The sequence below is a fragment of the Bufo bufo genome, chromosome 3, assembly GCF_905171765.1.
Source record: "Bufo bufo chromosome 3, aBufBuf1.1, whole genome shotgun sequence".
Classification (NCBI taxonomy): Eukaryota; Metazoa; Chordata; class Amphibia; order Anura; family Bufonidae; genus Bufo; species Bufo bufo.
In genome coordinates this window covers 178,842,520-178,869,501 of record NC_053391.1, presented here as the reverse complement: position 1 = coordinate 178,869,501, position 26,982 = coordinate 178,842,520, and the positions used below count along the sequence as shown (strand labels likewise).

General features: G+C 45.1%; 1 protein-coding gene across 3 annotated transcripts in view; it reads left to right on the top strand.

Moving 5' to 3' along the window:
• The window catches only part of LOC120994900 (G-protein coupled receptor 1-like), a 653,505-nt gene that overhangs the window by 605,369 nt on the left and 21,154 nt on the right, over positions 1-26,982 (top strand). For all 3 annotated transcript variants that reach the window (XM_040423783.1, XM_040423781.1, XM_040423782.1), the window contains one exon: positions 3,424-3,571. In XM_040423783.1, the coding sequence (XP_040279717.1) occupies positions 3,424-3,571 (148 nt within the window). The remainder of the gene's footprint in view (positions 1-3,423; positions 3,572-26,982) is intronic.

Genomic DNA, 26,982 nt, shown 5'->3' with positions numbered 1-26,982 from the left:
TGAAGTCCAAAAAATAAATTTTTATTTATAAAAAAATACCAAATTTACCAAAAAATGTAAAAAAAATTGCAAATTTCCAAGTTTAAATTTCTCTACTTCTATAATACATAGTAATACCTACAAAAATAGTTATTACTTTACATTCCCCATATGTCTACTTCATGTTTGGATAATTTTGGGAATAATATTTTATTTTTTGGGGATGTTACAATGCTTAGAAGTTTAGAAGCAAATCTTGAAATTTTAGGGACCAGTTCAGGTCTGAAGTCACTTTGCGAGGCTTACATAATTAAAACCACCCAAAAATGACCCCATTCTAGAAACTACACCCCTCAAGGTATTCAAAACTGATTTTACAAACGTCGTTAACCCTTTAGGTGTTCCACAAAAATTAATGGAAAATAGAGATATAATTTCAAAATTTCACTTTTTTGGCAGATTTTCCATTTTTATATATTTTTTCCAGTTACAAAGCAAGGGTTAACAGCCAAACAAAACTCAATATTTATGGCCCTGATTCTGTAGTTTACAGAAACACCCCATATGTGGTCGTAAACTACTGTACGGGCACACTGCAGGGCGCAGAAGGAAAGGAATGCCATACGGTTTTTGGAAGGCAGATTTTGCTGGACTGTTTTTTTTCTTTTACACCATGTCCCATTTGAAGCCCCCCTGATGCACCCCTAGAGTAGAAATTCCAAAAAAGTGACCCCATTTTAGAAACTACGGAATAGGGTGGAAGTTTTGTTGGTACTAGTTTAGGGTACATATGATTTTTGGTTGCTCTATATTACACTTTTTGTGAGGCAAGGTAACAAGAAATAGCTGTTTTGGCACCGTTTTTATTTTTTGTTATTTACAACATTCATCTGACAGGTTATTTTTTTATTTTTTCAACTTTTTTTTTCACTTTCTTTTTTGTCCCACTTTGGGACTTCAACTTTTGGGGGTCTTATCCTTTACAATGCATTCCAATACTTCACGGGACACGGGACACCCCCGTGCATTTAGCCAAGGTACCTGCTCAATGATTTGAGCAGGCATCGGGTTCCGATCACCCCCTCCGGGCGGCGGTGATCGGAACTATACATGACGTACCAGTATGTCATGTGTCCTGAAGAGGTTAAAGGGGCATTCCCTCGCAATATCATAACCCTGGATCACTGTATCTCATTTGTGAAATAAGCCAGGTTTGCAAATAGAGATGGCCTTGCGGTTCGCCCAGCAGTCGTTTTGCGGCAAACTTTGCGTGTTCGCTATTCGCCGAACATGCGAACATATGGAGATATTCGCGCCCGCCATATTCTTTTACATTGTGAAGAACTTTGACCCATGACACATCCATCAGATGGTACAGGACAGCCAATTGAGACGTTTCAGCACATGGACATACCCCCTACCTTATAAAGAAACCTGATCTGGCTGCCATTTTACATTCAGTGTTTTGCCAGTGTAGGGAGAGGTTGCTGTGTGGAGCAGGGACAGGCTGTTAGGGACACCAAACGCTAGCTAAAAGGGCCACAAAAAGGACTGGTATAGGTGTGCTATCAATAGGTGTGATACACAGAGGGGTGCGATATACTTATAATATAATTTTATAATGAGTCAAAAACACATAGATCTATATAGTGATCACCTAGAAGTCAGGGGGCTAGGGGCTTACTAGGGCCATTTTTATATAGGGTAAGGTTCCGGACGGGGCCGCTCTTATCAGGGCGGGTTGTCTGTGTTTAGGCTATCAGGGCCAGAATAGCACCCCCCTGTAGGGCAATATCAGGGACAGTTCTTGGCCCACCCTGTCCTTCAATACCACATCATCATCATCTAGCCCAGGGATAGATGTTTTTTTGCTTTCCCTCCGGGATTCATGGATGTGCACAGGAACCCCCTGGATTGTGGTAGGACATATTGTTTCTGATTTGGTGCTGCTGAGCACTTGTTATTGCCTACCACATCTATGCTTTTTGCTTAACTTTAATCATTTAATTTATTTTCATTTTGAGGGATATCTCTTCCTTTCACACGTCTGCAAAATGGGTCCGCATCTTGCGGAACGGGTGAAGCCCCTTTCATTTTCATTGGGGCCGGAATGTGCTGTCCACAACCGCATTTGCGGATCCGCAAAACACTTACTAATGTGTGAATGAACCCTCAAAGTAACATTATTAAAGGTTACGTTTTATCTTTATGTATATTCTAATGGATTGCCTTCCGTGTATAATGTTATAATATACTTTCTATGTTAGAAAGTATATTATAGTGCATTTGTATTGTGCGGCAGTTGTGTGCGGTTCTGCTGCGATACTGCAGGTCGATAGAGGGACAAGCGTTATTGGAACAAATAATTTTTACTAATGTGATATACCAGTCGCCCCCCAAAAAAACTAATTGAAGCGGGGTGTTATATACCAATATTCTTTCTTTATAGTGCATTTGGGTACTGTATAGTGCATTTGCGCGTACGCGAAAAATTATATTGCTGATATTTCGCATTGAAAAAAATTATGAATGGAGATCGCAAATTCGAATAATACATCTCGTATGTCACTGTCCATGTTGTGGGACTATTTGTGCACTTCTAGTAATTATTTCTTGGCTGCAAATATGAGCTGAAGGTTTTTCAGGTTCGCCTGCCATTAAAATGAATGGGACCCGCCGCGAACTTGCGGTTCGCGGACATTAGATCGTGTTTGCGCGATCGCGTTCGCGAACCGCCCCGGCAGATGTTCGTCCATCACTATTTGCAAATACGGTCATTTATCCAAAATAAATCATGTATCTGCCATGTCCCCAAAAACAGGCCCTACTAATCAGTTGTTTATACCTTGTTGCTACTGGATATGTCCTTCAGTAGGTCTTGCTTTTGCGCTGCTCCACGTGTAGGGGTACTGCTTATCTCCATGTGAATGCGCAGCTTCACGCTGATATCTCAGTATAGCGGTGTTGCTTCTCTCCCTGTGCATGCTCAGTTTTACACTGTTATCTCAGTATAGTGGTGTTGCTTCTCTCTCTGTACATGCACAGTTTCACACTGCTATCTCTGTATAGAGCTGTTGTTCTCCTCCATGTGCATGCACAGTTTCATGCTGTTATCTCGGTATAGTGGTGTTGCTTCTTTCTCTGTATATGTGCAGTTTCATGCTGCAGTCTCTGTAGAGCAGTGTTGCTTCTCTCCCTGTGCATGCACACTTTGCCCATTGCCCATGCAAAGAATGAGCATGTGCAGTGCACAGCTCTGTGCCTCACCTATCACTGAGTTTTCTTTACGACGTATCAGCAGAGAACATTTGAGGACATATTTGTGCACTGAAGAGCATAAGCAGTTTGCTTTTTGTAGGTCTGAATATAAGTAACTATCAATCCAGCTTTTATATCAATTTCATTATTCTTCTGTCTTATATGTATTTTTGATTTATTTTCTAGAATCCATAATGCCTTCTACCCAAGTCATCCTGTGTTCATTCTCACATTACTGCATGTGATGAGTGCTCCACTTCATGGATTGGCCAACACCATTGTTTTTGTATTAGACAAGGAAACTTGGAGTCAGCTTACAATGGCGTCGCTGAGGGTGAGCATGTGATGTCTTTATGTTGTATCCCCCAAAGTGTATATATATATATTATAATATAATCAAGGCCTTTAGGACTGCATTGATACCAAGCTAAGACATTCCTTAAAGTACCACAACTTTGTGTAATCGTTTCTAGAAGTTGCACACCTGGCATCTCAGCCAATGGTCAGCAGTACATTGGATTTTAAGTGATTTTAAGTAACACTTTGATTTGGGTCTCACATTACAGGTTATATAAAACTTAACAATACCTCAGTACACTGTCCATGTAAGGCTGGTGCTGGTAAAATGTATGGCAAGTCCAAACCACATATACAACTACATAAATTATTTTTTGCCACTCCGCAGTCCTAAAACTATAAACTGAAGGATTTCTGAATGAAGTTTCCTTCATTAAGGCCTCATGCACACGACCGTTGTTTGGGTCCACATTTCAGCCGCATTTTTTGTGGCTCGGATGCGGACCCATTCACTTCAATGGGGCAGCAAAAGATGCGGACAGCACTCCGTGTGCTTCCTGTATCCGTTTCTCCGTTCCAAGGCCCCGCAACAAAAATAGAACATGTCGTATTCTTGTCCATTTTGCGGTCAAGAATAGGCATTTCTATTATGGGTGGCCCATTCCGTCCAAATTGCGGAACGCACATGGGCGGAAACTGTGTTTTGTGGACTTCCGCCAATAATTTTTGATGGGAGAAAAAGTACTTTAGGCTGAGTTCACACGTCAATTATTTGGTCAGTTATTTCCATCAGTGATTCTGAGCCAAAACCAGGTGTGGGTCAAAAACACAGAACAGGTCCAGATCTTTCCATTATACCTTATGTTTGTGTAGCTTTGTCTCCTGGTTTTGGCTCACAATTACTGATAGAAATCAATGACCAAAACACTGACGTGGGAATAAGGCATAACCGATGTGAATAACTGATCAAATAACTAAAGTGTAAACTCTGCCTTATTCGGGACCTTCCCTCCCATCAAAAATAAATGATCTTTGACAGAAGTGATACAAACTAATCATAACTGATGCTCAAATTTTTTTTCTGTTCTTCTGACAGATCAGAGGAACGGAAAGCTAAACAGTCATGTGAATTCGGCCTAAGCCAGGTGATAATGAAGTGATAGATTTAAAGAGGACCTTTCACCAGAAGAAAGTATCTAAACTAACTGTACAGACGTGTAGAGTGGCGCCCAGGGATCCCCCTGCACTTACTGTTATCCCCGGGGCGCCGCTCCGTTCTCCAGTTATAGCCTCCGGTATGTTCGTAGTTAGGCTCCACCCAGGGGAACCTGCCGCGGTCTCCTTCTCCTATGCTGTAGCGCTGGCCAATCGCAGCGCTCAGCTCATAGCCTGGCTATGAGCTGAGCGCTGCGATTGGCCAGCGCTACAGCATAGGAGAAAGAGACGCCGGCAGGTTCCCCTGGGTGGAGCCTAACTACGAACAAGTCAATGGGTCCGTGAAAGAACACGGATGCACACAAGATTGGCATCCGCGTCCGTGATCCGTCTGCATAAAAGCTTTTTCAGAGATGAGTTTTCACTTCGTGAAAACTCATATCCGACAGTATATTCTAACACAGAGGCGTTCCCATAGTGATGGGGACGCTTCTAGTTAGAATATACTACGAACTGTGTACATGACTGCCCCCTGCTGCCTGGCAGCACCCGATCTGCTGCACCTGAGGGGTTAATTGTGCATATCATAGCCCCCTATAAGAGATCAGGGGCTGCCAGGCAGCAGGGGGCAGACCCCCCTCCCTCCCCAGTTTTAATTTCATTGGTTGCCAGTGCGGCCCCCCCCGGCCCCCCCTCCCTCTATTGTAATATCATTGGTGGCCAGTGTGCGGCCTCCCCCGGCCCCCCCCTCTCTCCCTTTATTGTATTATCATTGGTGGCCAGTGTGCGGCCCCCCCCGGCCCCCCTCCCTCTATTGTATTATCATTGGTGGCCAGTGTGCGGCCCCCCCCCCGGCCCCCCCTCTATTGTATTAATATCATTGGTGGTCAGTGTGCGGCCTCCCCTCTCCGCCCCCCCCTGATCATTGGTGGCAGCGGAGATTCCGATCGGAGTCCCAGTTTAATCGCTCTGGGGCTCCGATCGGTAACCATGGCAACCAGGATGCTACTGCAGGCCTGGTTGCCATGGTTACTTAGCAATATTACAATATTAGAAGCATCATACTTACTGGCTGCGCTGTCTGTGACTGGCCGGGAGCTCCTCCTACTGGTAAGTGACAGGTCTGTGCGGCGCATTGCTTAATGATCTGTCACTTACCCGTAGGAGGAGCTCCCGGCCGGTCACAGACAGCGCAGCAGGTAAGTATGATGCTTCTAATATTGTAATATTGCTAAGTAACCATGGCAACCAGGCCTGCAGTAGCGTCCTGGTTGCCATGGTTACCGATCGGAGCCCCAGAGCGATTAATCTGGGACTCCGATCGGAATCTCCGCTGCCACCAATGATCGGGGGGGGGGGGAGAGGGGAGGCCGCACACTGGCCACCAATGATATTAATACAATAGAGGGGGGCCGGGGGGGGGGGCCGCACACTGGCCACCAATGATAATACAATAAAGGGAGGGAGAGGGGGGCCGCACTGGCCACCAATGAAATTAAAACTGGGGAGGGAGGGGAGTCAGCCCCCTGCTGCCTGGCAGCCCCTGATCTCTTATAGGGGGCTATGATATGCACAATTAACCCCTCAGGTGCAGCACCTGAGGGGTTAATTGTGCGGATCACAGCCCCCTGTAAGAGATCGGGTGCTGCCAGGCAGCAGGCGGCAGTCATGTGCACAGTTCGTAGTATATTCTAACTAGAAGCGTCCCCATCACTATGGGAATGCCTCTGTGTTAGAATATACTGTCGGATATGAGTTTCACGATCTAACTCATATCCGACAGTATATTCTAACATAGAGGCGTTCCCATGGTGATGGGGACGCTTCAAGTTAAAATATACCATCGGATTGGAGAAAACTCCGATCCGACGGTATAATAGGGACTCCTGACTTTACATTGAAAGTCAATGGGGGACGGATCCGTTTGAAATTGCACCATATTGTGTCAACGTCAAACGGATCCGTCCCCATTGACTTGCATTGTAATTCAGGACGGATCCATTTGGCTCCGCACGGCCAGGCGGACACCAAAACGACTTTTTTTTTCATGTCCGTGGATCCTCCAAAAATCAAGGAAGACCCACGGACGAAAAAACGGTCACGGATCACGGACCAACGGAACCACGTTTTGCGGACCGTGAAAAAATACGGTCGTGTGCATGAGGCCTAAGGGTGGAAGTAGCTTCTGTGGCTTCTCCTCCAGGCTTCAGATATTAAAGGGCTTTTCCAGGAGTTTGGCCTATCCTCGGGCAGTTTTACTGTTTCTTCTAAACCAGGCATGCTCAACCTGCGGTCCTCCAGATGTTGCAAAACTACAACTCCCAGCATGCCCGAACAGCCTACAGCTATCAGCTTACAGCAGGGCATTGTGGGAGTTTTAGTTTTACAACAGCTGGAGGGCCGCAGGTTGAGCAGGCCTGTTTCTAAACCTTTTATCTTTCAGTTTATGCCATAACGGTTTAAAGGGTCAACCATGTTGCCATACACTTGGATCGCTGCTCAGAACAGTGACATGGTACCCATAGTAACGTATCAGCACGTAACGGCTGCAACCACTGATTGGCTCACACACAGTTTTTTTTTTTTTTATTAAATTTGCAGCTGTTTTTAAAGAGTAGGATTGGCTCAAGAAAACATTCTCGAAATTACAGCCATTTACATGACCCTTAAACCCCCTGTCCTGTTTGTAAGAGACTATGTAGAAAGTACTTCTGTGCTGTAGATAACCACACTGCTTTTATGTGCTTTATGGTATGATTGTGTTTTAATATAATTGATGTTTGCATCTTTAGCAGTAGAAGGTGTTGGAAGGGCCTAAAAGGTGCAGAATTACTAGGTTAGCTCTCAAGCCACTGGATTGATGTAACCTGCCAATGCCTGCAGGTTGTTTGTGTGCATCCATGTGCTATGGTTTCCGACACCCACCTCATCAGGTTAATTAATATTGGTGAATGAGCATTGGAGCCAGTGTTTGTGGAAACCATTATTACTGTGATATAAAGGCTCTTCACTAGGGATGAGCGAACCCGAACTGTATAGTTCGGGTTCGTACCGAATTTTGGGGTGTCCGTGACACGGACCCGAACATTTTCGTAAAAGTCCGGGTTTGGGTTCGGTGTTCGGCGCTTTCTTGGCGCTTTTTGAAAGGCTGCAAAGCAGCCAATCAACAAGCGTCATACTACTTGCCCCAAGAGGCCATCACAGCCTTGCCTACTATTGGCATGGCTGTGATTGGCCAGTGCACCATGTGACCCAGCCTCTATTTAAGCTGGAGTCACGTAGCGCCGCACGTCACTCTGCTATGATCAGTATAGGGAGAGGTTGCAGCTGCGACGTTAGGGCGAGATTAGGCAGATTAACTCCTCCAAAAGACTTCATTCTGTGATCGATCTGCAGCTGTGGATCATTGAAGTGCTATTATTGACTTGCTCACTTTTTTGAGGCTGCCCAGAGCGTTTTTAGATCACTTTTTTTCTGGGGTGATCGGCGGCCATTTTGTGACTTGTGGTGCGCCAGCACGAGCTATCACCAAGTGTATTTAACCATCGATAGTGTGGTTATTTTGTGCTATATCCTACATCAGCTGCATCCTGAGCCTGTGTCACCGAAGTGCATTTAACCATCAACAGTCTGGTTATTTTTTGGCCATATACTACATCAGCTGCAGGCTGAGCCTGTTTCACCCAAGTGCATTTAACCATCAACAGTCTGATTATTTTTTGGCCATATACTACATCAGCTGCAGGCTGAGCCTGTGTCACCGAAGTGCATTTAACCATCAACAGTCTGGTTATTTTTTGGCCATATATTACATCAGGGGCAAGTTGAGCCTGTCACCCAGCGCCTAAAAAATAGACCTGACATTTCTGATCAACCAAATTTGCACAGTTTTAGCCGGTTATTTGTAGTGACCGTCAAAGCAGACTTTTTGTTCTGGGTTGAAAAAGCATTCCCAAATTTGCCATTCTGAAAATAACTAGTTTGTGGTATTTCAGGCCTACTTGAAATCTATCCCAAAAAGAAAATCTTCCATTAAAGTTATTGATAGTATCATTCAGAAAAACCTAAGACACACGCTAGCGTGCTGATAGAAGTGTCATTCTGTGATTAAACCTATAACTGTCACACAGCGCAAAAAAAAACAGGTCTCACATCTCTATTCAACCAAATCTGCACAGTTTTAGCTGGTCAAGTTATTTGTAGTGACCGTCAAAGCAGACTTTTTGTTCTGGGTTGAAAAAGCATTCCCAAATTTGCCATTCTGAAAATAACTAGTTTGTGGTATTTCAGGCCTACTTGAAATCTATCCCAAAAAGAAAATCTTCCATTAAAGTTATTGATAGTATCCTTCAGAAAAACCTAAGACACACGCTAGCGTGCTGATAGAAGTGTCATTCTGTGATTAAACCTATAACTGTCACACAGCGCAAAAAAAAAACAGGTCTCACATCTCTATTCAACCAAATCTGCACAGTTTTAGCTGGTCAAGTTATTTGTAGTGACCGTCAAAGCAGACTTTTTGTTCTGGGTTGAAAAAGCATTCCCAAATTTGCCATTCTCAAAATTGTGGTGAACGGGAAGAATGAGGAAAACATCTAATAAGGGACGCGGACGTGGACATGGTCGTGGTGGTGTTAGTGGACCCTCTGGTGCTGGGAGAGGACGTGGCCGTTCTGCCACAGCCACACGTCCTAGTGAACCAACTACCTCAGGTCCCAGTAGCCGCCAGAATTTACAGGGATATTTGGTGGGGCCCAATGCCGTTCTAAGGATGGTAAGGCCTGAGCAGGTACAGGCATTAGTCAATTGGGTGGCCGACAGTGCATCCAGCACGTTTACATTATCTCCCACCCAGTCTTCTGCAGAAAGCGCACAGATGGCGCATGAAAACCAAGCCCATCAGTCTGTCACATCACCCCCATGCATATCAGGGAAACTGTCTGAGCCTCAAGTTATGCAGCAGTCTCTTATGCTGTTTGAAGACTCTGCTGCCAGGGTTTTCCAAGGGCATCCACCTAGCCCTTCACCAGGGGTGGAAGAGATAGAATGCACTAACGCACAACCACTTATGTTTCCTGATGATGAGGACATGGGAATACCACCTCAGCACGTCTCTGATGATGACGAAACACAGGTGCCAACTGCTGCGTCTTTCTGCAGTGTGCAGACTGAACAGGAGGTCAGGGGTCAAGACTGGGTGGAAGACGATGCAGGGGACGATGAGGTCCTAGACCCCACATGGAATGAAGGTCGTGCCACTGACTTTCAGAGTTCGGAGGAAGAGGCAGTGGTGAGACCGAGCCAACAGCGTAGCAAAAGAGGGAGCAGTGGGCAAAATCAGAACACCCGCCACCAAGAGACTCCGCCTGCTACTGACCGCCGCCATCTGGGACCGAGCACCCCAAAGGCAGCTTCAAGGAGTTCCCTGGCATGGCACTTCTTCTTCTGGAGGAACGTTGGCACCTGCCGCCCAGCAAACATGGGATGTACCACCAACACCACCACCTGCGTCACCAAGCATCTCAACCATGTCACACTGCAGCGTTCAGCTCTCCATCTCACAAACATTTGAGAGAAAGCGTAAATTCCCACCTAGCCACCCTCGATCCCTGGCCCTGAATGCCAGCATTTCTAAACTACTGGCCTATGAAATGCTGTCATTTAGGCTGGTGGACACACACAGCTTCAAACAGCTCATGTCACTTGCTGTCCCACAGTATGTTGTTCCCAGCCGCCACTACTTCTCTAAGAGAGCCGTGCCTTCCCTGCACAAACAAGTGTCCAATAAAATCAAGTGTGCACTGCGCAACGCCATCTGTGGCAAGGTCCACCTAACCACAGATACGTGGACCAGTAAGCACGGCCAGGGACGCTATATCTCCCTAACTGCACACTGGGTAAATGTAGTGGCGGCTGGGCCCCAGGCGGAGAGCTATTTGGCGCACGTCCTTCCGCCGCCAAGGATCGCAGGGCACCATTCTTTGCCTCCTGTCTCCTCCTCCTCCTACTCAGCTTCCTCCTCCTCTTCTTCCACCTGCTCATCCAGTCAGCCACACACCTTCACCACCAACTTCAGCACAGCACGGGGTAAACGTCAGCAGGCCATTCTGAAACTCATATGTTTGGGGGACAGGCCCCACACCGCACAGGAGTTGTGGCGGGGTATAGAACAACAGACCGACGAGTGGTTGCTGCCGGTGAGCCTCAAGCCCGGCCTGGTGGTGTGCGATAATGGGCGAAATCTCGTTGCAGCTCTGGGACTAGCCGGTTTGACGCACATTCCTTGCCTGGCGCATGTGCTGAATTTGGTGGTGCAGAAGTTCATTCGCAACTACCCCGACATGTCAGAGCTGCTGCATAAAGTGCGGGCCGTCTGTTCGCGCTTCCGGCGTTCACACCCTGCCGCTGCTCGCCTGTCTGCGCTACAGCGTAACTTCGGCCTTCCCGCTCACCGCCTCATATGCGACGTGCCCACCAGGTGGAACTCCACCTTGCATATGCTGGACAGACTGTGCGAGCAGCAGCAGGCCATAGTGGAGTTTCAGCTGCAGCACGCATGGGTCAGTCGCACTGCGGATCAGACCCACTTCACCACCAATGACTGGGCCTCCATGCGAGACCTGTGTGCCCTGTTGCGCTGTTTCGAGTACTCCACCAACATGGCCAGTGGCGATGACGCCGTTATCAGCGTTACAATACCACTTCTATGTCTCCTTGAGAAAACACTTAGGGCAATGATGGAAGAGGAGGTGGCCCAGGAGGAAGAGGAGGAAGAGGGGTCATTTTTAGCACTTTCAGGACAGTCTCTTCAAAGTGACTCAGAGGGAGGTTTTTTGCAACACCAGAGGCCAGGTACAAATGTGGCCAGACAGGGCCCACTACTGGAGGACGAGGAGGACGAGGATGAGGAGGAGGTGGAGGAGGATTAGGATGAAGCATGTTCACAGCGGGGTGGCACCCAAAGCAGCTCGGGCCCATCACTGGTGCGTGGCTGGGGGGAAACACAGGACGATGACGATACGCCTCCCACAGAGGACAGCTTGTCCTTACCTCTGGGCAGCCTGGCACACATGAGCGACTACATGCTGCAGTGCCTGCGCAACGACAGCAGAGTTGCCCACATTTTAACGTGTGCAGACTACTGGGTTGCCACCCTGCTGGATCCCCGGTACAAAGACAATGTGCCCACCTTACTTCCTACACTGGAGCGTGATAGGAAGATGCGCGAGTACAAGCGCACGTTGGTAGACGCGCTACTGAGAGCATTCCCAAATGTCACAGGGGAACCAGTGAAAGCCCAAGGCGAAGGCAGAGGAGGAGCAAGAGGTCGCCAACACAGCTGTGTCACGGCCAGCTCCTCTGAGGGCAAGGTTAGCATGGCAGAGATGTGGAAAAGTTTTGTCACCACGCCACAGCTAACTGCACCACCTCCTGATACGGAACGTGTTAGCAGGAGGCAACATTTCACTAACATGGTGGAACAGTACCTGTGCACACCCCTCCACGTACTGACTGATGGTTCGGCCCCATTCAACTTCTGGGTCTCCAAATTGTCCACGTGGCCAGAGCTAGCCTTTTATGCCTTGGAGGTGCTGGCCTGCCCGGCGGCCAGCGTTTTGTCTGAACGTGTATTCAGCACGGCAGGGGGCGTCATTACAGACAAACGCAGCCGCCTGTCTACAGCCAATGTGGACAAGCTGACGTTCATAAAAATGAACCAGGCATGGATCCCACAGGACCTGTCCATCCCTTGTGCAGATTAGATATTAACTACCTCCCCTTAACAATATATTATTCTACTCCAGGGCACTTCCTCATTCAATACTATTTTTAATTTCATTTTACCATTATATTGTGGGGCAACCCAAAGTTGAATGAACCTCTCCTCTGTCTGGGTGCCGGGGCCTAAATGTGTGACAGTGGCCTGTTCCAGTGGTGGGTGACGTGAAGCCTGATTCTCTGCTATGACATGAATACAGATTCTGCGCTGACATAAGGCCAGATTCTCTGTTACGGGACCTCTCTCCTCTGCCTGGGTGCCTGGGCCTAAATGTGTGACAGTGGCCTGTTCCAGTGGTGGGTGACGTGATGCCTGATTCTCTGCTATGACATGAAGACAGATTCTGTGCTGACATAAGGCCAGATTCTCTGTTACAGGACCTCTCTCCTCTGTCTGGGTGCCGGGGCCTAAATGTGTGACAGTGGCCTGTTCCAGTGGTGGGTGACGTGAAGCCTGATTCTCTGCTATGACATGAATACAGATTCTGCGCTGACATAAGGCCAGATTCTCTGTTACGGGACCTCTCTCCTCTGCCTGGGTGCCTGGGCCTAAATGTGTGACAGTGGCCTGTTCCAGTGGTGGCTGACGTGAAGCCTGATTCTCTGCTATGACATGAAGACAGATTCTGCGCTGACATAAGGCCAGATTCTCTGTGACGGGACCGCTCTCCTCTGTCTGGGTGCCGGGGCCTAAATGTGTGACAGTGGCCTGTTCCAGTGGTGGGTGACGTGAAGCCTGATTCTCTGCTATGACATGAATACAGATTCTGCGCTGACATAAGGCCAGATTCTCTGTTACGGGACCTCTCTCCTCTGCCTGGGTGCCTGGGCCTAAATGTGTGACAGTGGCCTGTTCCAGTGGTGGGTGACGTGATGCCTGATTCTCTGCAATGACATGAAGACAGATTCTGTGCTGACATAAGGCCAGATTCTCTGTTACAGGACCTCTCTCCTCTGTCTGGGTGCCGGGGCCTAAATGTGTGACAGTGGCCTGTTCCAGTGGTGGGTGACGTGAAGCTTGATTCTCTGCTATGACATGAAGACAGATTCTGCGCTGACATAAGGCCAGATTCTCTGTTACGGGACCGCTCTCCTCTGTCTGGGTGCCGGGGCCTAAATGTGTGACAGTGGCCTGTTCCAGTGGTGGGTGACGTGAAGCCTGATTCTCTGCTATGACATGAAGACTGATTCTGCGCTGACATGAAGCCAGATTCTCTGCTATGGCATGAAGAGACTGATTCTCTGCTGACATGAAGCCAGATTCTTTGCTATGGCATGAAGAGACTGATTCTCTGCTGACGTGAAGCCAGATTCTCTGCTATGGGACCTCTGTCCAATTGATATTGGTTCATTTTTATTTTTTTACTTTTTATTTTAATTCATTTCCCTATCCACATTTGTTTGCAGAGGATTTACCTACATGTTGCTGCCTTTTGCAGCCCTCTAGCTCTTTCCTGGGCTGTTTTACAGCCTTTTTAGTGCCCAAAAGTTCGGGTCCCCATTGACTTCAATGGGGTTCGGGTTCGGGACGAAGTTCGGATCGGGTTCGGATCCCGAACCCGAACATTTCCGGGAAGTTCGGCCGAACTTCTCGAACCCGAACATCCAGGTGTTCGCTCAACTCTACTCTTCACCATGGTCAACGAGGCATAACAAAATCATTTTGAAGATAATAGGTAAGTGCGATGAACTGAAACAAATCCATAGTTATATAAACAGTAAGTAGTGTAAAGTACTTAATTTAGTAAGCTACAAATGGGTGGCTTACCATAGTAGCATCTGAGCATCTATATATAGAGAGGTAAAAGGGTTTGTCCAGCCATTAGTAATGGCCTGTCCTCAGGATAGGCCATCTTCAGCTGATTAGTGGGGGTCTGCCGATTCATTGCGCCATTACCAGAAGTTGATGCTGAAGCTGCATAGCACTGCCAACATTATAGTCGAGGGAACTCGCTACTACAGCGCCGCTCCCATTGACTTCAATAGAAGCCGCACTGTTGTAGAGAGCTCCCTCTACTACAGTGTTGATGGTGCTGTTTAGCTCCGATGTTGACTTCTGGTGACAGAGCTACATCAAACAGCTGATCGGCAGCGAGCGGTTTTTGGACCTCCAATGATCAGCTAGTGAAGGCATATCCTGAGGACAAGCCATCGCTTACTCACCTAAGGCTGGACAACCCCTTTATCTTATGTTAAAATGCTATATAACTGCATATGACATAGTGTAATTTTAGATGAACTAAGGGGACCACAGATTTAATTAAACATTTCCTGTATCTGCATACAATTTTAAAGGGGTTGTCCAGGCGCCTGCAGCCTGCCTCCACTATTGAAAGATTCATACTTAACCTGCTCCTTGACACTCCGGTCCTGAACACTGGCTCCTGTGTGTTGATCTTTCGGTCCCCAGTTTGTTTACTTTCTCCCAGGCATGGGCATGTCACCTCCTCTGCTGCAACCAATGACTGGCTTCAGTGTTGATGTGTCTACAAGAGACACAGCACTGCTGATTCAAATAGTTGGCGCAGGCTTGAGGTGGCTGGGAGCAGGTAAGTATGAATTTTTTAATGGAGGCACGCCACGGTCATCGATGAAAAGTTTGGTATTCCTAGACAACCCATTTAAAGAACCTTTACCATTATAATTAGAGCATGTGGACATCACAAAAAAAGTTCCCCAATTTGGCATTCATGTATTTGAGCCAAGACTGATCTCGAGGCTGTCTTCAGTTTAGAAAGGGATTGTCTTAATAAGACAAAAACAAAAGGGTTGTCCAGGTTAAGGAAAACATGGTTGCTCTCTTTCAAAAACAGCACCACACCTGGCACAGAGTGTGTTTGGTATTTTTGGTGGGCTCCCTTGAAGTGAGTGCAATACCAAAGGTAATCTGGATGTGGGGCTGTTTGTGGAAGAAAGCCACATTTTTCTAATTCTAGGCAACCCATTTAAGCATGATGTATCTAATTCTAAAAAGCTGGGTGCACTATTGCAGCTCCTAAAATGTCCATCATCCTGTTTCTCTAGCACTTCAAAAGTCAAATGTGCACTATAGTGACATATCCTCCACCCCATACTGCCTCCTTGTAGTATTCTGTGTACAAGGAAAGCTGGGTGACAACCCCTCTGGTTGCTGCAGCCCTTTCAATATCATCTGGTTTTCCCAAAACAGAAATTAGTACAATAGTCAGGAAATAAATGAATGGGACATCCCAATAAATTGTACTTGTCATAGAAGGGGTTAAATCTTTTCCTCAGTCAGAATTCATCCTACATCCATCTGCGCTGACTGATAAATAATTATACTTCACAGTCTTTCCCATCTGGAGAATTAAGCCTGTTAACCCTATGCTACCGGACTATCCATAAATCATTATGTTCTCCGCTGTTGTCTTATTAGAAGCTCTACGAAATTTTTATGAGCAGAAGCTTGTACATAGAAAAAAGCCTGATGTCCACTTAGAATGGCCGAATATTGATAGCATATTCTCATCTCTTTTTAGGATTCACAGGATCTATGTATGTCCAGAATGGGTGATTAATACAAAGTCAATTGCTTCAAGATAGAATTTCTTAAATAAAGGAGCATAATTCTATAGCTCTGTGATAGAACAATCCCCATATGCCCTTTCTCATAGTTTTATCCGTAGTTCTTTTCCGCTGTTGTGCATCTCAGTATACAGTAAAGACGAGACAAGGGGTTATCCAATACTAAAAATATATACTTACCCGGGTCCCTGCTCCCTGCACTGCTTCTGGTCCCCGCACCACCGCCGCAGCTTCTCTCTGTGCACCGTTGAAAACATCCATTGTCGGGGGGGAGCAGCCAATGGCAGACAGGGATGAGCCTCCCTAGCATTGCGGGTGACGCTAGGGAGGATCGTCCCCGCCTGCCATTGGATGTTTTCATCCCCGCACAGGGAGAAGCAGCAGTGGAGGTGCGGGGACCAGGAGCGGCGCAGGGAGGGAGGTAAGTATATTCCCTGTGAGGGGCCTGGGCATATGGGGGGCAGTTTTTAGTATTGGATAACCTCTTTAAAGGGTTTGTGTCACTTCAGCAAGTGGCATTCATTATGTAGAGAAAGTTTATACAAGCCACTTACTAATGTATTGCAATTACATAACTCCCAACTTTTGAAAAGAAGGAAGAGGGATATCATGTGCGGGGTATGAAGCACGCTGCGGGAAATTTTTTCAGCACTAGGCCATGCCTCTAACTCCACCCAAAACATAACTAAACACCTAATCCCACCCAGTCCAATAAATGCACCCACATAGTAATTATTCCTTCTTTTATGCCACCACTTAGTAGTTATGCCAGCAGTAAAGTGCCCACTGACAGTAATATGTCCAATAAAGTGCCCCCTAATAGTAATATGCCCAGTAAAGTGTCCCCTTAACAGGCAGTAATATGCCCAGCTGTGCCCCCTTCACAGGCAGTAATATGCCCAGTAAAGTGCCCCCTTCACTGGCAGAAAAATAAAATAAAAAACTCCACATACTTACCTCTTTCCCCAGCAGCAGCAATACCAACAGCAAGACACACCAAGCTCCCGGCCAGCCCCGCCCCAGCCCCACCCTCTACCCAGACCTGCAGTGTGGAGCGCCGGCAGGGAGGAAGGAATGATGAAGCAGAGTCGATGGACGGCTCTTGCTTCATCATTACAGGCATCTGTCTCTGCTTCCTATGGAAGGGGAGACAGCTGCCAGAGAGAGGGACATACCTTTCCCCCATACCAGGACAGCGGGGCAGCCATTGAAATCTGGGACTGTCCCACCGGATCCGGGACGGTTGGGAGGTATGCTGTTATCCATATTGCTTCCTTTGCTGGCTGGATTCATTTTTCCATCACATTATACACTGCTCATTTCCATGGTTACGACCACTCTGCAATCTATCAGCAGTGACGTTGCTTTCACTCTACATGGAAAAAGTGCCGACCTCTCTGGTGGTAGAGATCATGGGAGCGCACATAGGCTGGTACTTTTTCCTATAGTGTGCAAGCACGACCACCACTGATGGATTGCAGGGTGGGTGGTTGTAACCATGTAAACGAGCAGTGTATAATGTGAAAGAAAAATTAATCCAGCCAGCAAAGGAGTCAATATGGACAATCACAATACATTAGTAAGTGGCTTGTATTAACTTTCTCTATATAATAAATGCTATTTTCTGAAGTGACACAACGCCTTTAAAGGCTATTTACATTTAGTTTGTGCTAAAAATAGTTTTTTTAATTGGTCTTTACTAAAAATATGAAGTCTTTTTTTCTGTACAGAGCTGACATGCTCTGTCTTTTCTGTCAGACCAGGAGCAGACTCCTTATCTCTGCCCTCTGCCCTTATAAACACTCATTATAGCTCAGTTCTTATCTTACTGATAAGAATGTGGCTTAGGCCTTGTTCACACATCAGTTATTTAATAAGTTTTTTTCATCAATTAGTGTGAGCCAAAACCAGGCTCGGGTCAAAAACACAGAACAGTTGCAAATCTTTTCATTATACCTTATCCCTGTGTAGCTTCCATTCCTGGTTTTGGCTCACAAAAACTGATGGAAATAACTGATCGAATAATTGAAGTGTAAATAAGGCCTTAAATAAGTGTTTATGACCTCTCAGTAGTTAAGAGATAAGGTTTATTAGATGACCACCCCCCCACAAAGTGAAAGGGAAAGTACCAGTCACATAGCTAAAAAAAAACTGTTAACCCTTTGAGACAGAACAGCTCAATATTTTTAACAAAGGGCAATTGAAAAATTAGTTTTAGCCAAAAATAAGTAACATTCAGCCATAAAAAGAATTGCCTCAAAGGTGTACATAGCCTTTAAGTTTAACAATTTGGTTTGATTTTTCAGAAGAAGCATCTTTTGTAATGCGTAGGTTGATAACTTAATTTTTCTGCATGCTCATTCGATTTCTGGATTTTTTTCCTGTATATTTGCCATGTGTTTACAATACATATTTTACTCCCCCCCCCCCCCCCCCCCCCCTCAATATTCCTTATAATAAGCTGCTTTGGCTCCCTCAAAGAGGTTCACAGGACAGCAAACATTTTTTTAAAGGCTCAGAATGCTTTGAAACAATAAAAAAGTAATACTTCATCGACCCCTCACCGATACTGTTTTGATGTCTCCTATGATCCCTACTGTATTTACTGTCCTTCTAGACCAGGGCTAGGCAACCTCTGGCACTCCACCCCATACTGCCTCCTTGTAGTAATCTGTGTACAAGGAAAGCTGGGTGACAACCCCTCTGGGATCTGCAGCCCTTTTAATGTCAACTACAACTCCCAGCATGCTCTGTTTTTCTCAAAACTTTCATAGAAATTAATGGAGCATGCTGGGAATTGTAGTTTCACAACAGCTGGAGTGCCGAAGGTTGCTGACCCCTGCTCTAGACACAGAAAGATAACTATGAATCACTAGCTGCAGCATTGTCCTCCTATGGCCAGATTTTTTAAAATTTTACATTTTTCAAATTTTAGTGCAAGCAGGAAAATGACATTTTAACACTGAACCATACAGTCTTATATACGATCTCAAAATTTCAGAAAGTGTTCAAAGAGAATTAGAACCTAACACTGCTTCTGTAGAGTTTATGATCTTATTATGAATGGACCTTGTCACAGACCGGACTTTGCCAATAATCTAGAAACATATATTTGAACCAAAACTAGAAATGGAATTGGGAATAGAAGGATGTGAGAAGATAGAAGAAGAAAGAAAAAAGGGAAAAGAGGGATTGGAAAGAAGTGTAATAGATTGTGAGAATTGGGAGATAGGTCAGGGTGCTCCCAGGATTTCGTTAACAAATATGTTGTCAAGTTGAGTATTCACTTCTGAGCTTTTATTTTAAGAATATGCCATTGTCTGTTTGGCAGCTAATATAACTTTAAATTGCGTATGGGTTAGGTAAAAGGCATCAATTGTAATAGAACCATAGGGTCTTTACATATTATAAAGTCAAACAGGCTGTGAAGCAGGGCAGACACACGGCTCCAGCAACTGGTCAGGTTAGGACAGCCTTGTGTATTTTATTAAAGTATTTTTAGCCATGTCTTAACCCCTTTGCAACCTCCACCGTACATGTACCGTGGAAGTTGCCACTTTAAAGATGGCACCCGCTCGCGTGTCCAACGGGCACCACATCCACCGATTTTCTGGTGTTTCAAATGTATGTGATCAGCCATAAGGCTAATCACATTTATTTAACTCCTCAGATTCCATGGTTCAAATGTGACCACGACATCTGAGCGGTGCAGATGCTGGAGCCGTGTGCTTCCGCAACCATAACAGAGCCTCAATCAGGCTACAATGGTATATAAAACCTAGAGGAAATAGGACCCTTAAAATATAACTTTTATTATTGATCAAGCTAAAAAAAAATATGTGCCCCAGTATCGGTGACAGATAACAACAAAAACATGGGGGCGAGCGGATGCAGCCCACCTATTACTGCATATATAGCGTCCACCACAGGTATAACTAACGAATGTGGATATACTACAACAGCGGGGAGGAAAGAGGATCATTGACCAGATATTGAGGTAAAGAGGCTGATGTCTCACTATCAGAGGGAATCTTTCCCTAGTCAGATCCTGGTCTAACCTCAGCCCAGGAACCACCCCTAATGGTGGGGTTGCCCTGTCCTCATACCTCCCCTAATTGCCCTATATAGCCCTAAAAAAAAGATGAAAAATATAAATTAGCAATGATAATGCCCCAACAAAAATGAGAGTTGTCGTATAAAGTTGTTAACAAATACTCCAATAATTTTTTTTTTTTAGCTTGATCAATAATAAAAGTTATATTTTAAGGGTCCTATTTCCTATAGGTTTAATGCACGTTGATTTAAAGGACTTGTTTATTACCTCATAATATTGTTTGGAAAGTGTTTACAATGGTATATATCAATGCAGGCCAGCAGGTGACAGCACTGTGTTTGTATATAGTAAATGGTATGTTCTGTGATATATTTAATAGAGGTGAGCGAAGTTTTGAAAAATTCGATTCAAGCGATTTGCCAAAGTTCACCAAGCAATTTGATTCATTCCGAATTAATTAGTAATGAATCGCTATAAATCAGGTATAACCAGGCTACTCTGCCTAATTGTATTCTTCCCACTTGGTGGCCCAATCTCAGTGTGAAGACTTGGAAGTTAAACCTTTCCCGACCTCCAAAAGTAAATTTATGTGAGCAGCCGGGCATTTAAAAATGGTGCCCGCTGGCACGTGCAGCGGGTGCCGTGGCTGCCGGGTGTCTGCTGTTTTAAAGTGCAGACACCCAGCACTAATATCGTCAGGGGGTATTGCTTGTCACAGACTTTTAACCCTTCAGATGCCTTGGTCATCCGGGTGAGTGTGTATGCAGTGTGATGGCACTAGAGATGGTACACAGCTCTGAGGCGGTAAAACCTTCCTCAAAGCAATAACATTGCGGGATCCACAACAGGGATGACCATAATCCTATGTGGATCCCTCCTTAACGTCTGGGATCCCTCCCTACTATGAACCTAGTGTTATTTTGCTTTTAAAATTATTAGGGTTAAGACCAGATGGCTAAACATGGTGGATGGGTCAAACATGGCCGCTGGATTATTGCAGCAACACTGTCCCTAGCGCATGAGCCCTTGCAACGTCTCTCCCTATGCTTAGCTAACAGGACAATGGCGGAGACCGCGCTGGATGAGGCTTTTATAGGGGATGGCTACCTGCAGATTGGCTGGCTACTCAGCATTATTGGTGATCTCGCTTTCCCGGGCTTCTTGCTTTCACTTTGTAACATGTGCAGCAGCCACTTTTGGAAAACCTGATTCGTTACCATGAATCGCAAGGAAATTCATCTGTGTTGTTAATCAAAGTTTTCCTAAACTTTGGACCAAATTCCGCTTCAAATGTTTCGTTTTACTCAACACTAATATTTAGCCATCACAGAACACAACGGGCAATCTAGTGATTGACAGTTATAGTCACCCAGAGTGACTTAAAAAAGTTTCAAAAAGAGTTAATAAAATAATAAAAAAATATAAAAGTTCAAATCACCCCCCTTTCACCAAAATCTAAATAAAAGTAAACAATTAAAACCATTATAGGCATTACTGAGTATGAAAACTCCTGTACTATTAAAATCTAACAACTACTTATCCCATACAGTGAATGGTGTAGTGGGAAAAAAAATTCGCCATTTTCTGTCACTTCATATTCCCCCCAAAAATTTATAAAAAGTGATCAAAAAGTCACACACACTTCAATATGGTATCACTGAAAAGTACAGATCGCCTGACAAAAAAAATGAGCCCTCATATGGTTCTGTACACGACTACAAAAAATATAGAGGTCAGAATATTGCTATGAAAGGAAAAAAATAATCATACTGACCTGAAGAATGAAAGTAACAAGTAAATTTTACCGCATAGGGAATGGCATAAAAAAAGCCAATAAAACTCTCACAAAATTGTGGAGTTTTTTTTGTAATCCCACCCTATCTGAAACTCTTCTTTATCTCCCCACTACATTATATGCAATATTATAAAGTGCCATTAGAAAGTACAACTTGTCCTGCAAAAAACAAGCCCTAATAATTAGGCTATGTGAACAGAAAATTAAAAAAGTTATGAAAGGAAAAACAAAAATAGAAAATCGCAAGGTCCTCTAAGGGCTAAACTACTAGCTGGAATAACCATGTAAGAGTGGCTGTCAAATAGGTACCCTCATATAATGCCAAAGATGTACCCATTTATAAAAGGTCGCAATGGGGGAGATTAGTAAAAACTAGAAAGTGAACAGTAGAGACTTTGCTCATTGCACAATCTGGTTGCTACTTCTATTTTTCAAAGAGTATCTGAATAAAATGAGAGCTGTAACCTGATAGATCTGAGCGTTACTATTTACAACCATTCTCAAGGATTTTTGCTAACTCTCCCATTTAATATAAAATGCCCTTTGACTGAAAAAAATATTTCCAAGTCTTTTAGAAATGTTTATTTAAAAAGGGGACAGAAATGTCTCTATTTCATGACATAAACAATAGAGATATTCTTTTTGAGAGAAATATTGTTAATTTTCATTGCCCTACATGTATTTTTCTCAACTGATAAAGTGACTAATATAATCTTAGTATTTGGTAGATAGATATATGTATATCATCATGTGCAACACAAGTCTATTTTTAATTTGACTGATTGTTAATGACCATAGGCTTTTGTGGCCCCTATAGGATACCTTAAATTGTCCAAGGGAGATGAATAGCTTTTTACTGCAGGACATATTGGATTGAGACCAATGCCAATCTGAACAGAGCCTGAATAATACATGTATCCAGGGCACATGTGTGTTTCATGTTTCAGCTGCACTTGGGACCTTAAAAAAAAACTAAAAACATCAGTATGTGACTTACATGCACATCAATCCCATTCATTTCTATGTCATTTTTGTAACTTGACCATAAACTTTTAAATGCCTTGGCTCTGTCAGTTGCCCTCCATAGGGGTCATCTATCACCAGGAGAGGCAGTGAACATTTTTAGAAGTCTCCAGAATGAAAGGAATGGATTGGATTTCCTGCTTCTACAGTAATATTGCACCATTTACCAAACTGCATGGAAACTAAGGTGCTGTTTCAAAGTATAAAAGGCCAGTTAAACAGCTGTGACCCTGCATGATGTTCAGCTCCGACCTCTGTCTTCTAAAAAAAAAAAAAGAAATGGTCGGACATCAACGAGTTAATCACTTTGCTTTGAGGCAGGAGAGGCAAAAGAGAAAAAGTCAGCCAGCTGTGTGGTCCTGCTCAGTCTGTTTCTAGGCACATGTAGGGAATAAAAGCGATGAGCCAAGATGAAAGACTCGCTCGCATGCTCACAGAATGGAATTTTGTTTAATGGTTATCTTCGCGCCGTGATTGAAGAAAATAAGAAAAAGAAAAAGATTTTGCAATTTTCTCCCATTCTAACTCAGCTCTGGGGATCTGCGGAGATTTAGGTCCATCAGTAAAGTGACAGTATAACCCAGGGCATTATATTGCACTGTTTAATTAAATAGATGCTGTGCAGTACGGGAACATGAATGGATTTTCACTACACCAGTGTAATATTGCTATACGTATTTACTTATCTCACTACCGCAAGTAAAGATGAGCGAATTTCCGCTTATGAAATTAGTTAACACTTCGTTTGGTGGTAAAAGGCGTTATGGATTACGTTACCACGGACCATAACGCAATTCTATGACTGAATGCACAACGGAATGCCTTTAGAGGCATTCCGTTATTCAGTGCATCATAATAGAAGTCTATGGGCTGCATAACGGATCCGTCCCGTTTTCGTTATGCAGGAGAGGACTCCCATGCATAACAGAAACGGGACAGATCCGTTTTGCAGCCCAAAGACTTCTATTATGACGGAATAAATAACGGAGTGCCTCTAAAGCAGGCATGCTCAACCTGCGGCCCTCCAGCTGTGGCAAAACTACAACTCCCACAATGCCCTGCTGTAGGCTGATAGCTGTAGGCTGTTCAGGCATGCTGGGAGTTGTAGTTTTGCAGGTTGCGCAGGTTGTAGTTTTGCAGGGCCGCAGGTTGAGCATGCCTGCTCTAAAGGCATGCCGTTATGCATTCCGTCATAGAATTGCGTTATGGTCCGTGGTAACGGAATCCATAATGCAATTCACCTTTTACCACCAAAATATGAAATTCGCTCATCTCTAACCATAAGCATAACCAGAGCGTCAAAAGGTTTTGCTAACACAGGACAATACACAGTACTTACTGGTGGGGCCACACAGATGGTTTTCATGCGGAAATAATTTTAGTAACTTAGTAACTTTTTTTTAATTATTTTAGGTGTTTTTTTGTTTATGGACAGTAGATTGTAATGTCACTTTAATATAGTAATGTAGCTAGTGTCTTCCATCACTAGATCTAAAAATCAACATACTAAAGCCAATGACAGTATAATCTTCTCAATACTGGTTCTCCAGGGTTCTTGTGGCTTTGCACTATTGCAGGGTGTTATGGTTTTTTGTGGCATTCCTATGACACAAGCCACACTGTGCAAATATGTCTAGAGTTACTGGATGCTTTAGAATAGACAGTGCTGTTCTTAACAGTTGAAGAAGATACTGTATATACAGCAAATACTAGTCCGATCATTTAAAAGGGTTCTTCACCTTTTGAACAAATTTTGGGGGCTCCTTTTGCATGCTGTACCCGTGGAAGGAAGCATACTTATCTGCTCGGCACCGATTGGTTCTAGCTCATTGTTTTCATGGTGCTCCAGTCTTCGCTTGTCAACTTCCAGCATGGACGGATGATACATGTACCATTACAGCCAATGACTGCCTGTAGCAGTAACCTGTCTACTAAGCAGCATGTCACTGGTTCGCATGCTGCTTGGGAGACATGCCACTACTGCGACCAGTCATTGGCTGTAGCACCACATATGATCCATGCCGGAAGTTGACAAGGGGGATAGCAGGTGGCTTCCCTCCACGGGTCCTACAGAGTGGGGGGCCAATGTTTGTTCGCAGCTGGAGAACCACTTTAAGGAAAGTGAGCTGATACAGGCAAGGTTGAGCCTTTTTTCTCTTTGTAGTTAATGCTGGTAGTACACAAAAGATTGCTGTCCGCAGAAGGCTGCTTGCTTGGTCAGTTTTGTGGCTCAACTCTCCAGTGAAGATACATGCCCATAAATTGTGAACATGCATGTTTACTGCAAGAAGACAAGCTGCTCACAGACTGCTATAGCAGCCCTTATCTCACAAAAAGACAAATGATTGGACCTTTTTGGAATTCAACTTTCCCAGTCTTTGCTTGCCATAATGGCAGACATCAGAAGATATTCAGTAGTTAAAGGGGTTGGGCCATCTCAGACTTTGGACTTTGGTAGCATATTGCTAGGATATTCTATCAAGGTCAGATAACAGTGGGTCCCAGAGGTGGGACTAATACCTATCTCCAGAACGTGGCCTGTAAAGTGAAGGAAAGCACACTGCCCGCTCAGCTGTTTTCTAAGTCCCATACCGGTGAATGGAGAGCACACCGCACACACACGGCCACGTCTCCATTCACCTCTATGGGACTGTCAGAAATAGCGAGCCAGTGTTCAGCTAGTTTCAGAACTCCCATAGCAGTGAATGGAAGTTGGCCATGCTTGCACAGTGCACTCTCCTTCACTTTGGGGGCCCGTTCTGAAGATAGGAGCAGGTCCCAGAGGTAGGACTGCACTACCAGGTTTTGCTCCAGGATTTCCCTGTATTAAGCTTCCTCCGTCTGCCTTCATATTCCCTTCCTCTGGCCAGGTTCCCTGCCCCTGCTGAAGAAAAGAATTCCTGCGGCATGATACTGCCACTACCATATTTCACAGTTGGATGGTATGTTCAGGGTGATGTGCAGTGTTAGTTTTTCGCCAGACTGTCACGAGGGTGTCGAAGGGCCCGGGGTCAGGAAGTCGCGCTCTATTTAAGATAGGGCTGTTTTCCTTTTGGTAGCTTTCTGGGTTTGCTTAGCAAACCCTTTTGGCTCACTCAGGGATCCGTAGCTCCTTCTCCTCAGCTGTTCCTTGTCCAGCACTCCCAGACCTCCTTATATTTCTCTCTCACACTTCTCTGGTTGCCAGAGATAGAGCTTCCTGCCTGGACATCTATTCTGACCTTCTGGAGCTGTGTTGCTGCGTTCGCTGGTAGTTGGTCCAGTACGCTACCCTCCAGATCCCTGTTGGACCTTTTTGGTTTATTGTGGTCGCCCACCTGGGTGTATGTGTTTGTATGTTTTGTCTGTCCTCTCCCTGGTGTTTCCCTCTTAGTGATAGTGGTGTGGACTAGCGATCCCTCCGGCCTGTTCACTATCCAGGGCTCATATTAGGGAAAGCCAGGGTTTAGGCATGCGATCGCTGCACGGGTGAGGAACCCGTCTAGGGACGTCAGGGCAGTCAGGTGCCAGCCGCAAGGTGAGTTAGGGGTCACCACCTTTCCCTCTCCCTTGGGCAGGGCTTTCCCTGTTTTCCTCCCTGTGCGTGTCGTCGGTCATTACATTATCTCTGGCCTTTATTTTGTGTAGGTAAAAAAAAAAAAAAAAAAAAAATAATAATAATTTTTACCTACTTAGAATCCAGTGTGGATCAAATTGCTGCTCTGTCCAAACAATTTCATGGCCTGTCTTTGGAGGTGGTAGGATTGAAGGCGTCGGTCCTCCAGCAACAGCAGCAATTACAACTGACTGCAAGCCCAGCGGTTGCTACTGGTAACCAGGTTGTTGCGGAACCCAAGGTCCCTCTCCCTGACAGATTTTCTGGGGGAAGGGACAAGTTTTTGACATTCCGTGAGGCCTGTAAGTTATATTTTAAACTGCGCCCTTACTCCTCTGGTAATGAAGATCAGCGGGTGGGGGTTGTTATTTCCCTGCTGCAGGGGGATCCGCAGTCCTGGGCGTTCTCTTTACCTACTGATTCCCAGGCTCTTCGGTCAGTGGATGAGTTTTTTGGGGCCTTGGGTCTCATATATGATGACCCTGACCGAGTCGCCCTGGC